General features: G+C 35.2%; 3 protein-coding genes across 3 annotated transcripts; 2 read left to right on the top strand and 1 right to left on the bottom strand.

The window, feature by feature from the left end:
* Positions 1-926: 926 nt before the first annotated feature.
* LOC143185155 (armadillo repeat-containing protein 3) lies at positions 927-5175 on the top strand. Its single transcript, XM_076387890.1, has 15 exons — positions 927-1004; positions 1036-1131; positions 1219-1481; positions 1550-2120; positions 2181-2384; positions 2462-2624; positions 2691-2830; positions 2878-3036; positions 3122-3217; positions 3262-3590; positions 3684-3815; positions 3847-4050; positions 4125-4440; positions 4504-4824; positions 5036-5175. Exons 1-14 carry the CDS (start codon positions 927-929, stop codon positions 4795-4797), a joined length of 3045 nt encoding a protein of 1014 aa, XP_076244005.1. The 3' UTR covers positions 4798-4824; positions 5036-5175.
* Positions 5176-5210: 35 nt separating this feature from the next.
* Egr (TNF superfamily member 12 eiger) lies at positions 5211-8289 on the bottom strand. Its single transcript, XM_076387001.1, has 4 exons — positions 6934-8289; positions 6050-6615; positions 5478-5949; positions 5211-5381 (listed from the first exon to the last, which is right to left on the bottom strand). The coding sequence occupies exons 1-4, from the start codon at positions 7297-7299 to the stop codon at positions 5211-5213; spliced, it is 1575 nt and encodes a 524-aa protein (XP_076243116.1). The 5' UTR covers positions 7300-8289.
* Positions 8290-11100: 2811 nt separating this feature from the next.
* On the top strand, positions 11101-13874 carry Mmy (UDP-N-acetylglucosamine pyrophosphorylase mmy). The gene is made up of 3 exons (XM_076386768.1): positions 11101-12180; positions 12261-12657; positions 12746-13874. Exons 1-3 carry the CDS (start codon positions 11702-11704, stop codon positions 13280-13282), a joined length of 1413 nt encoding a protein of 470 aa, XP_076242883.1. The 5' UTR covers positions 11101-11701; the 3' UTR covers positions 13283-13874.
* The last annotated feature ends 54 nt before the right edge of the window (positions 13875-13928 follow it).

Here is a 13928-nt window from a genome sequence, read left to right as displayed (position 1 = left end):
AAACACCTCGTATATTTGGAATCAGTAAGCCTTAAAAACGACTGAATTTACATAATATTTTAGAATTTAGTTGAACATTTCATCCGTCCACGAAAACATTGTTGTTATACGTAAGGACTTATATTTTTTTACATAGCAACACTGTACATATTAATACTTATTCGATATTTTATTACAGTTTAATTGTATATTGTTCGACGTTACATTTTTTAGAATATGTGCATATATTTTTCAGAGAGAACAATGCATACCACAATAGTAATATATTACACGTTATCATAAGTTATAATGAAGTAACTGGAACAAATTGTTTATTTGTAACGTTAGCAAGATACACATACTTTTTATATTTTTTTATTATAAAAAGGTATAATATATGTAAACGACGTATTTATACGCAGCTACTTTGATAGTATTATTAGAAAATGCGTAGTAGTAGTAGTAGTAGTAGTAGTAGTAGTAGTAGGAGTAGTAGTAGTAGTAGTAGGAGTAGTAGTAGTAGTAGTAGTAGTAGTAGTAGTAGTAGTAGTAGTAGTAGTAGTAGTAGTAGTAGTAGTAGTAGTAGTAGTAGTAGTAGTAGTAGTAGTAGTAGTAATAGTAGTAGTAGTAGTAGTAGTAGTAGGAGGAGTAGTAGTAGTAGTAGTAGTAGTAGTAGTAGTAGTCCAGTCGATCTCATTATCGCAAAGGCCACGATTTCATTGAATACATTTTACTAATTTACAATATCTAATTATAGATATGTATATTATTAAGTTGTACGAGAGATTTCATATGTATATTTGTATAAGGTATAAGATGTATTCTGTACTAGAAAAATTGAATAGTCCTACTCAATTGCGTTTAATTTAAGAGTCAACGCATATTACAAGTTTTATAAAATCAAAAACGAGCACCATAAGTTTTTATAATTAAAATGCACTTTGCAAATGAATTCAGAACAGAATTTTTTTAATAGTACTATTATCGATCATTTTCGGGTTGCAACTATATTCAATTTAAAGGTTGTAAACATTAAATGTCATGACGAATGTGTAGAATTTGATAAATTACAATGATCGCTTCTCATTCTTTTACTTTTATGAAAATTTAATCAAAACTAAAAAAAGAAAGATGGGGTCAAAATACGTAGACGTAAGAATTGAAAAAGTAGAAATACAAAATACGTATCTGTATTTGTAAATGAGATAAGATTATTCATTGCATGGTAAATATTTATAGAAAAATGTGTCGAAAGGAAAGAAACGTGTAGATCGTGAAGAAGAAACGAAATATAAGTTCGATCCTCTTCGTTTAGAAATAAAATACCCTGGAACAGCAATACTGCTTTTACAGTGTGAAGAAAAAGCTATACTTTTAGCTGCAGCTGCAGCTTTAGCGAAATTCGGAAGAAAAGCACAAGCAAATTTGGAAGTCCTGTTCGATCTTAAGATTGTGAATAGTGTGATACCTCTGATCGAACATGAAGATTTGTTCACCAGAAGGTTAATTCGATTTTTTAGGTGTACCGTAAATTGTGTAATCATGTTTAACACATCGTCACAACGTGTAGATTTGCTGCAATGCTTCTGGCAGAGATGACCGCCATTCCCAATGTCCGTAACTACTTGCTGGAGTCCAATTACTACATTCCACACTTTACTAAAATTCTTATCAATGATAAGGACATCTTCATACAGGAATTTTTTTCTTTGATATTAGCAGAAATGTCTAAAGATATATTTGGTGCAGCTCAATTATTGAAACAGTGCTCAAACATGGATTACTTATTTGAAAAACTTGAATCTCCCGATCCAGATGTGAAGAAAAATAACATAGAGATTATATACAACCTACTTCAAGATCCCATTGGAGCAGAAGCGATTATAAAGGCAAAGGTTCACTGGGATAATCAGTTAGTCTACGGCAATATAATTTCCACTATCGATATTGGAAATATCTTTCATTTTTTTCAGAGTTTCGACTTGAATCTTGTGTACAACCTTTTTAATTCACCTTATCGTGAGATTCAGAGCCTAGCACTGAATGTGGTGGCTGATTTAGTCAGCAGAAATCGGGATGACCATTTGCAGCAGATTTTCCGGGAATCAAGCGGTCTACAAGCTTTGCTAAAGTTTTTAGACGTAAGACTTGATCTTCTGTATACCTGTAACAGTTACAGTAACATATCTTTTTCGGTTTAGAACGACGAATGGAAAGATCTTCATACGGAAACGCTTAGGATCCTGCGTTTAGCTTCTGATAATTCTACAACTGTAGAACTATTAAACGATATTGGAGGTATTACACAAATATTAAAGTATGTGAATGATACGCAAAATTCGAAACTCTTCATGGATGCACTGGATGTAGCTGTTTGTTTATCGAACACACCCAGAGGAAGAGAGGTAAAGTACCGTAATATCTTCGGAAGGGTATAGGAAGAAAACTTGTGAACTGAAATTGCTTTTCGTTTGTTTGAAAGGCACTTTATACTTATGGGATTATCGATCACTTATTGTATACTCTGAAAAACAGTGTGCAGCCCAATATACATGAAATTGTTTGTCACGGTATTGGAATGATGACTCTTAACAATAAGCCTGCTAAAGAATTAACTGAGAGCAATTGTGTAGAGGACATTTTAGGTATTACAAAACAAACTATTTTCTTTAAATAATTATACATTCTATTAATTTACAAAATTTTTACAGAAGTATTCAAAAATGAGAACTTAAAATTGACTAGTAGAGAAGCAGCTTTATTCGCCTTGAACCAGCTATTGAAGTGTGATATAAAAAATTGCCATCAGTTCTTGAATATCCAAGGACATGTAAATGATGGAAAAAAGTTTGAATAAACCTTTCATATTAACAAGGAATATCTCTATATTATTTTCAGAATTATCTCGTACGACTGATGAAGCAAACAGAAAAGACAGTTTATGTAGAAATATTGGTGGGAGTCGTTGAATGTTTAACAGTCATTGCAAGAAATCAAACTTTAAGAACTATCTTGCTTCATGCAGATGTCATCGATGCGATATGTGCATCTTTTGAAGTAAACTTTTCTTCAATAACTGTCAAAAAATATCTACTTTAATTGATATATTTTAAACAATATTACATAACATATAATTTATTAGTTGGTGTGCCCATCAATGAACGATTACAAAATTGCATGTTGCAATGCACTTTCCATGTTGTGCGTAGACAAAGCCGGAAGAGCCAGTTTTCTGAAAGCTCAAGGCCCAAATAAATTATATAATCTATTGTGTGATGTTAAAACGATTCCAGTAAGGAATGCAGCCACTCAACTGATTCAATTATTATGCGCAGATTCGGTTCTCTCGGACGCTTTTGTTACAGCGAAATATTTGAATTAGTAAGTCGTGAAAAAATTTCGATTATGACAAAGATTCAAATGATTGAATTTATCGATGAAAACAGTATGCTGAATAATCGATCCACTGCAAGAGTCGTTCCTTCATGGGACACGTGCATAGCGGCGCTCTTTGATTCACATCTACCAATAAAATTTGCCTTCACTGGACGGCTTTCTATGCACGATGTCACTCAGGATGGATTTTACGTTCTCAGAAGAAATGTCTGCCCGTACGATATTATTAGAATTTTTCTACATATTAGCGCTATATGCGATTCTACATAAATGCCTGATGTTATGTGCAATTTAACTTAACTTATTAGGTTTCCTATACTGGACGATATATTTAAATTTAAGTTCTGTCCAAAGGAACCCGTTTACGTCGTAAATTGTATTCGATCCCACTCATCCAGCTTCGAAGAAGGAGTTCTGCGTCAATCCGTTGTAGAAAGTAATTCAAACTCTTTGAACTGACTGATGTGTGAGCGATGCATCCCAACGATATATTTTGCCTATAGAATCTGATCAAATTAGTACAGAAGATATAACTCGAAAAGGTGTATTTTTGTCATCTGAAATCCTAAACATGACAATGGATTCAAAATTTGGTCGCCTTCAATGTGATCCTTGTCTTTACGACTATATAGAACTTTTCAAGTGCAAGCTTGTCGCAGCAGAGTCGAAAAAAGTGTAAGTGATCTTCAATCAATTTCTATTACCTTTTATCTTGCATTCTAAATTTCTAATTGCATTCATAAATGCAGAGCTTCAGAAACAAAAGCAGGATTAGTGAATATCAGCTACATAGCATCACGTGCCAAAATATTGGCTAAATTTGTAGCTCAGCAAATGTCAGGACCTGATCCTTTAATCAGATGCGTGGATCATCAGTTGGAAATTCATCTGAAAGAAATCAAAGACAGCATAGAGACTAGTGTAATCCCATTGGGAATGCTCAGAGTTGGTTCCTATTTTGAAAGAGCTCTGCTTTTCAAAGTAATAGCTGACAGGATACATTTACCTGCTGCTTTGGTGCGAGGGGAGTATGGAAAAGCTTGGATAGAAATAGCAATACCTCAGGTAAAATATTAAGCTATTCCAGGATACGAATATGTTGGTAAAGTGAAATGAACGCATGCATAGGTGAAGGATCCATCCGATGAAGCTTCTTTTCAAATCTACTTTGAGAAAGATACTTCTTGCCCAGAATTTATAGAAATACGCGAATCCGTTTTTTCTCATCCATATAAGGAGGACATAATTCCAGACCACGTTCCAATAGATCAGCACCAATTTATTTTCCCAACAAAGTTGATGAGACCGAATTTTATTGTTGACTTAATGAACTCTCCCGGAGATTTGATTCCAATTGGCAGTCGCCGAGCCGAAATATATTGTGAAAAACAATTAGTTTGCGAAAGAATATGTCTTAACTGACAAGGAATCATGAATCATAGTCTTAAGGTATAATATGATTACATGAAATATTTATTTTCTAAAAATAAGATTCATTACAAGATCAATATACTAACTTCAAAATCACATTTTGACAAGTATTCACGCGTGTGCGCACATCCCCCCCCCCCCCCCCCCCCCCCCCTCTTTGGATTGCAAAAAGTCTGTAAATTATTTAAAATAAAAAACATAATTATTTACATTAATCTTCTGTTTACAGATGGAAACTAAATGACTTGACAATGTTAATTGATCAAACTAACGTACGCCTATTTTCATCGAAATAATAAATTGCTGATTATTGGAATAGAGTATACATTTTATTATTATTCAAAAAATATATAATCGTGATAGCTCCAGGTTGGAAGGTTAGTCATTAGATGAATAAAGTAATATCATCTTGGTTTCTCCCCGAGCTTCACCAGTCCGAGGAATGTTTTTTCAGCTTCAAGAAGAGCGAATCTCGACGAATCGCTTGCTTCTTGTAGCACTAAAATATCATTCTTGTTCAAAAAAGTCACTTGGGCTGAGAAACAGGATTGAGTACCAGTTCTCGCATGGTGATTCTAAAAAATATCGTTGAAAAAGTTGAAACGTTTTACAGATATTACAAATAAAGGATTAAAATGAATTGATTTTGAGATATATACCACTTTACTTACCACTACACTACATTGCAAGATGGCTTGGTTGTTCACTTTCAGGTGAAATCCAGCCTCGTTCCGGTCGTCTATATAATAAATCTGTGCATACACTAAGTACATCCCATCTTGATGTACCACGAGACTTCCATTCTCCTTCATTTCAAAATGTTGGTTCATTTTCAGGTTGTCTACCCAATCACTGGGACTCCAAGCCTTAAAAACAGTGTCAAAGTGGCGAACTCGTCCATTTCCAAAATGTTCGGCGTCCTTTTTGCTGAGTTTTCCTTTGTCAGCGCCATAGTGAGCAGCAATGATTGCTCGAGACGTCCTAGAATTCTTTCGAAGCCTACGAGCAGATTTTTTAGGTTGACGTTCTGTGTTTCGGACGTTAGAATTTTGTTTCTCAATTGAAGAGAACGTTCTAACGGATTCCGAAAATGAACGAGTGTAATACTTTTTCGGAGGATGTCTTGATTGAGCTTCAGTTGACCTGGAATCAAACAACACTGATATACGTATACTAGGAATAAAGAAAGACAAGCACATTCAACTGTATTCGGAATTATAAGACTGAAGAAAGTATGTCTTACATGTTTTCCACCTCTTCTGTACTCTTCTGTTCAAAACTTCTCTCAGCAGCTGGACCACCCGCTATTATTTTTGTCATGTTGTTTCTATCGACAGATCTTTTGTGTTTTGAAGCCATTATCTCCAACATAAAGTTTGTCGCATTTTCTGAGTTTAGCAGGTCGCGTTTCCGTTTAGCATTATTCTTCAACTCTTGTGACTTGTTCTCAGGAGCTTTCTTTGTACGTTGTTCGAGAAGATACTCTTCTTCTATCTTTCTGTGGTTTTCTTTTACGTTTTTTTTTAACTCTTGATCATGCTTGACTTCAGCCTTTCGTACAGCAGCCAGTAACTCCATCATCGCCTGGTCGGAGCTCTCTTGAAGCTCTGACGGAGAAGGTACTGGAGAAATTGTCGACGAGAAGTCTGGAAAATCAGACGGCCTAGCACCGTATGTAGGAGGTGTGTAATCCAAGGAATAGTCATGCGAGGAAAAAGCATCATCGTCATAATTAGAATCATAATCAACATTGTCAATGTCTCCTTCGGTTGGATCTTCATCCTCGTCATTCGACTCTTGAGCGTATAACTAAAGAAGAAAGAAAAAAAGTATAATGTGAACTCTTAATAGAAGTATGATGTTTTTCATTTGAAATAAGTTCTCGTCTTAAACAGTATTTTCTGCGAGCAATTTACTCGGTCATCGAACCGACTTCTGACCACATGCTCGTATGCGACGGTCCTTCTTATCTCTGACCTTTAATGACACTAGTCATCTCGAGTGATAGTTGAATTTTTCCTATCTACTCTCATTACGAAAGATCGAGTGTGAGAAAGTAGTGTTCAGTTATTTCATGAAGCATAATTAGCAGCAGGCACATACATACATACGTATATATTGACTGACCTTTTCCTCAAACGCCTTTAACTCGTCGAGAAGATCTTCTTCGAGCAAACGGTGTTTCAAGCTCTCTACGTCTCTCTTCAGCTCATCGATTTCACGCTTGTTCATAATCGAATAACGCAATTTCCATAGTTCTAGACCGAGACAAAGAAGAGCGATCGTTAGAGCAGCGATGCTAAGTATCGTGCTTTTATTTCGCCGGAAACGATGTTTATTGAAACCCTGCTCCAGATCAGACTGGGAGATATTCAAATTTTCCCTGGAAAAACTCAAGAATGTACGCGTCTCCTCTTTAACGGGCATTTTGTTTATCAACTTCTGCTTCATCTTGGCGACCTTTGCCTCTTCTCCAAGCAATATAGAAGTCATTATTTCATCCAAGAAATACTTGGAATTCTTCAAATTCTCTCGAAATTCTAATAGTAGTAACCATGAAGATTTCTATCACGTACTATGATCTTTTTTTGTATTCAGCAAGATACAGTATTAATCACTAGTAGCGATTTATTGTTTTCTATGATGGCCATGACTGAAATCACACACGTATTAGCTCCTTAGAACATGAACTGCATTGCTAACACGTTTTTAAAACATGTTACGTTTTGAAAATATCTTGGGAAGCACTCTAACGTCAGCCACGTATTTGCATGTTAGTAGCTTTCTTTAGGGTAACACAGTTAGTGGGCAAAGACATAATAACAACAAAAATATGTTCATCTAGTTTTCTTTTCTTACAGATTCAAGCGGAGTTTGTTTTGACAGAGGGAAAATAAATATAAAAAAAGTATGCCTTTTCTGTTTAAGGTTTTCGTTTGATACCGATAACACAATTGTTGATAACACTGAGGCAAATCAAGGCATTAAATAGCCCACAACCTGGTCTTGGTCCTGGTCCTCTTTAAAACCTGTCCGGTAGGTTTTCTATCCCTCTGAAGAGGAACTGGTTGTTGGAGACTATCGAGGAGTACATATATTCGACCCTTTGGGCCTCGTCTGAACCTTCCTTTTGGTCCTTGTTTCTCCTTTTCGCTTCTTCTTGTTGCCTTTCTTTCCCGTTCTCCCTACTGCCTTTCGGATTCTACGACGTCACTCTGCAATCTTTTTGATCTAAAATCTTTCTATGTTTGATTTTATTATTCGATTCTTCTAATATCGGTAGCAATTGTGTTTAGTTTTCATCTCCGTTTTATTCTTAATTAGGTACCACACTGAAAAGTAGTGATCACTTATGAAAAATATATAATTTTGCTGGATCTCCTTTCGTTGCATGTATTTTCTCTTTCTTTTTCACATAATATAACTGAAGTAGGTCAAGCTACCGCTTAAGAGATCCCTTTTTCGTGGAACTGCAGTACGAGGTTTAAGAAGCATAACCAGTGTGACCGAAAAGCTCGAATGCACTGACTTGACTGGACGGATCGTGTGCGAGTTATTACGGCACTCGTTCGCTACTGAATCTCAGTGGCGTAGATCAGAAGCCGCTACATTAGTTAATAGTTGGATAATCGAATCGAAAAACGACGCTTAAGAAAAAAAATCTCGAGAAGAAATGAATGGCAAAAGAGATAGGACAGGCTTTCGTGAATTCCTGGTACTAAACGTCATTTTTAAGGAATCGCAAGATGTGAGAAAAAGAGAAAATAGGTTCGTGAACATTTTTAGATTCTTTTGAAACAAAAGTAGTATTGCCTGTAACATTTTATTACTACTAATTATATATTATAATGATATGTATAGAATATAGATACGAAGAAGAAAGAGAGCAACAAAAACGTACTTGTCATACCCTCCTCAATTATACTACCGCGAGAAAGAATCTTGCATAACAGTCAGTTATAAAAATTGATCAATGACCGCAAACCGTTGTGCGTACGTGTGTTACTTTTCCCGCCAAGATATGCTCGCTTCATACTTTTTGAAAGATAACCATCGACGAAGGTGAATGTTTCGAAGGTATTTCCATTCTTTCTTATAGGGTATATTCTATCATACAGCGACGATTCTAACATAAACGGTTGCGAATCAGGATTGGCCAGTTCTGATTGCTCTAATCAAAAGAATTCGAAATCAGTGATGTCTTGCACTACGAACAATCAATCTACATTTCTATATGTACACGCTATGTAGCGCAATGTGTTCAGGTCATCGATGAACCATCAATGATTTTAAAAAAATGGAAAGAAGTGATCGAAGTAAACATATTTTGTAGTTTCAAAGGCTTCCCCAAGAAGGTTTGAAATTGATTGCAGCATTTGAATACGTCTCTTTTCTCGCATCACAAGTGTCACAATGTCACCGCCTGTGCAAGCAACGTCCATTCTGCTTATCTTTCTGCATATTATTGTCACTCAGACTTCCATTGGCACAAATTGATACGAACGATTATATTGTTTACCTTCCTAAAACGCAATTGATAAGTGGTATTTAACGTAAAGCACAAGACGCATCGTGTAAAGTAATTCTAAGAAACGGTCCGAACGTTAAATGCCTACACGTTGCTTACGGGTTTCGCAACGAATGTCACATTATTAGAAATTCCGTAATTATGATCACAATTAGTCGTCTCGCGATGATGAACTGCTCGTCGCGTGCTTGAAGCGTATAATTGAAGCTCCTCATGCCTGACCGTGTAGGAAGACAAAATATTCGTAAGCTGTAAGATCAATTTACGTTTGATGAGTCGAAACATGCATTCGGTGCATTCGCTTGCTGTCAATTATCTCATTCAGCCTTTCTTCTCGTTTCGTAGCTCTGCCTACTCATCGCTTCCATGACTACATTTATCATGTTATTAAATAAAAATAATGAAGATTTTTTTTTCAATTGTAGTTCACTAGCTGCCGTTAGATGGCTATAGTAGCGTTTCACCTAACTTCACATGAGTATATTTTTGTCCATTATAAAAAAAGAACCGAATACATCACTCCGAAAGTTCAGGGAGTTGTAAAATTTAAAGAGGTTCTGTATATCTAATAGAGTGACTTGGTCGGTGGGGGGGGGGGGGGGGGGGGGGCACCATCCACCCCCTAGCGCCACTCATAGCGCTATAATCTTATTTCGAACTAAGTCGATAACGTTGGATGTGATTCAAAAATGATTAGAGGGTCTGTGACTCTATGACCAAAAAGATACAGTTGAATGTATACTTTTTTTGCAATTTATGGCGGTAGTTAACGTTTCCCCATTTAAGGATCACACTTGCAAGCTACCTGCTAGCCTAATACGAACGAGAGGTTGTCATTTATTCGCTAGACATTGAGCATCTTTGTAACTCCGTGAACATTAAGGTAAGAATTCTTGACTCTTTGACATCTAATCACTACTAATCATAAGTGGAAGTCGTGTTTACCTTTATATGATGTTTGGAAATGATTTTAATCCGTTTCTGAAACTGTATTTTTTTCATCACTTAATGCATTGCTTCGAATCCTTATTGTGATAGCTTTATACTCGCTCTAGATGTTCAAATTATAAATAAAAATAAACAAATATTTCTGCACATTTTCAAATTTTAAATGTATCGACGTTGCTTACGAGTAGTTCATAGGTTTTGCTGTTAGATGTCTGTAGTGTACGTTATTGAGGAATGAAAATTTAAAAAAAATATTTTTCAACAAATAAATAATTTTTATACTGAATAGAGATATATATTATTACGTAAATATAATTAATCATGTAGTTTTCGTAAAAGTCTTAAGCGCTTAAAATGCGAATAAGTAAATCAATATATGAGCTTTTATTTTATATTCTGATTCCGTTGTCGTAACGTTGCGTTGTATCAAAACATAAGCTGTAAAGTGTATACCGTTTTCAATCGTTCAACCGAAATATTAACTATTATCTATATAAGTTTAATCGTTAACAAGATATATTTATCAATAATTATACAAGATGAATTTCCGTAGCGAATTGTTATGATTCGTCAAGTTATCTCTGCATATGAGTAATCATTCTTTCATTTTACCTTTCTTTTCATTGAATTTTAATATTCAGTGTACTTATTCCTACATTTTGATGTATGTACTTGTTATTTTGTACTATGACGAATTTGAAGACTATGATTGCGTCGCATTTCTGAATACATATGTACATTTATGCAGCTAAGAAAGGAACAAGTAGCTTTATACGACGGTTGTTTCTGTCTCTCCTGTTCTCTCGCTTTTCGCTTTGATCTGTTATTGGCATATTAGCTTTTGTCTCATAAAATTACGAAATAATCGTTGATTATTGAACCCTTTTGACGTTTGATCTACATAAATAAGTAGCTGATAGGAATTATTGGCAAGGTTGTGTTATGAGTTAGCGATAGCGTGCTGTGGGTAAACGGTTACGACCTCACTGCTGTCGACGTTCGATCGAGACTCGGGGTACGAGAGGAGAAAACCATGATCTTTTACGATCGTCGATACGCGTCCGCAGAAGCAAAATATGTTGGAAAGGAAAAGGAGAATCGACAAGGAGCCTGGAGGAAGGGTGAGAGGGGCCGATAAGAGAAATCGAATGAAGCGTGTGCTACGTGGAATCGTGAAAGTGAAGGCGGCATATCCCGCTCAACCTATGAATCGGTGGCGGGTTAAGTCATCAAATCCCCGACTGAGAGAGAATACCTGTTGCTCGATTCATTTTTTAACACACTCTCATCGATGTTTGAGTAGAGACGTGACGTGTAAACACGTACCTCGCCAATCGTTTACGATAACAGCGATAATTGAGATACGCCGGCCAACTGTGACACGCATTCGCGACTGTCAAACGAAGAGAACGTGCAACCATGGAATCTCTCCAAAGAGAACTCGCCGATTACGGCCAGGAACATCTGTTAAGATTCTGGGTTCAACTATCAAAGGAAGAGAAGAATGAGCTTTGTCAAGATATATCTGAATTGAATCTTGCAGAGGTAACATCGTACTACCAGAAGGCAGTGCACAGAAGTTCTTCTATGTGTAAAAATATGTTGGATGATAAAGTGTCTCCTATTCCTAATGAAAGTATTGCATCTGTCAAAACATCTGATAAAGAACAATTGAGAATGTACGAGAAAATAGGATTGCAGGAGATAGCAAATGGTAAAGTAGCTGTATTGCTAATGGCAGGTGGTCAGGGTACACGTTTAGGAGTATCTTATCCTAAAGGCATGTACAATGTTGGTCTACCTTCTGGTAAAACTTTGTTTCAATTGCAAGCAGAACGAATACTTTGTTTGCAAAATATAGCAGAGAAAGAATGTGGAAAAATGGGAGAAATAACATGGTATATAAGTTTTTCTTAATAAATTGAAGAATTCTTGTATTCATAGAAAGATAGAAACCATTTTTTTTTAATTATTTTAGGTACATATTAACCAGTGAAGCTACTCACGATGAAACTCTCACTTTCCTTAAGGAACATAATTATTTCAATTTGAAAGAAAGAAATGTTAAAGCCTTCAAACAAGGTATGCTACCGTGTTTCACGCTTGATGGAAAAATAATTTTAGATGAGAAACATAAAATTTCTAAAGCACCGGATGGAAATGGGGGCCTTTATAGAGCTTTGAAGACGCAAGGAATATTAGATGACATGGCACAGCGTAAAATTCGCAGTGTTCATGCTCATTCAGTTGATAATATCTTAATAAAAGTAGCAGATCCTGTTTTTCTGGGATACTGTTTATCTGTGTCTACCGATTGTGGAGTTAAGGTTGTAGAAAAGTCTTCACCGAGTGAACCAGTAGGACTTGTGTGTAAAGTGTGTACATATTACAGCTGTTACAATTATTTATAGATATATTATTCTAGTTTGTTAGTTTTTGTCTGTATTATTATTGTTATTACAGGTTGAGGATACGTATCAAGTTGTTGAGTATAGTGAAATTTCAAAAGAAACAGCAGAATTACGTTACAATGATGGACGATTAGTATATCACGCTGCAAATATTTGTAACCACTATTTTACTACCGATTTTTTATACGCTATCGGTAATACATACGAAAAAGAAATGCAACTGCATGCTGCTAAAAAAAAAATTCCGTATGTTGACATAGACGGAAACCGAAAGGTTCCTGCATCCCCGAATGGTATTAAAATAGAAAAATTTGTATTTGATGTATTCAGATTTGCCAAACAATTGGCAGTTTGGGAAGGAATTCGTGAAGATGATTTCAGTCCTTTGAAGAATGCAGATTCCTCTGGTCAGGATTGCCCAAGCACTGCTCGTAACGATGTACTTAAACTACATAAAAAATGGTTATTAAACGCTGGAGCAGTACGTGTTGTAAAAGATGTAGAAGTATCTCCTTTATTGTCATATGCAGGAGAAAATTTAGATCATGCAAAAGGACAGTCATACGAAGGTCCTTTTGTTTTGGAATAATATAAGCAATTAATGGTTTTTAGTGTTTTTACGGCAATGAGATTACCCCTTAGAAAAAGGTCGACGATATGAATATGTTACAATATAATATATGACTACACTTTATATTCTTTCTGTGATTTAATAATAGTAATTTTAAATGTATTAGTAATTTTTATAATTCTATACAAAATTTTGTACCAGTGATATAAAGTTATTAATCAAATACAACAGTTGATACATTACACGATTCTAAGGATTCAATTTTGATCAAAATAATATATACATAGATTTTTAGGAACTTTTCATGTTCTTAAATATTCTATATGAATTAATTTGAATACTTTTAATTGTATCATAGATATTGAAAGTGTTTTTCTGATAAAGGCGTAAGACATAATGAAGTTCATACATACGCACCTGTGTATAAGTATTATATGTATATTCTGACTATTGATGCATTTTATAGCTCGGTAATTATACAAAAATCCTACACTTATAATTTAGTCTATATATTCAGGATTCTTATTAATGCTATAAAATTATACATAAATTTTGTATAATCGATGAAGATACGTGTAATAAAGGAGGGAAGGGATTCGATACATGCATTTACGTTTGGCTTTATTTGAATTTAAATATCCTTCTTTAAGCGCCATCTTATTTT

Source organism: Calliopsis andreniformis, chromosome 10, assembly GCF_051401765.1.
Source record: "Calliopsis andreniformis isolate RMS-2024a chromosome 10, iyCalAndr_principal, whole genome shotgun sequence".
Lineage (NCBI taxonomy): Eukaryota > Metazoa > Arthropoda > Insecta > Hymenoptera > Andrenidae > Calliopsis > Calliopsis andreniformis.
The sequence above is the reverse complement of the archived record's forward strand: the minus strand, read 5'-3'. Positions and strand labels throughout refer to the sequence as shown.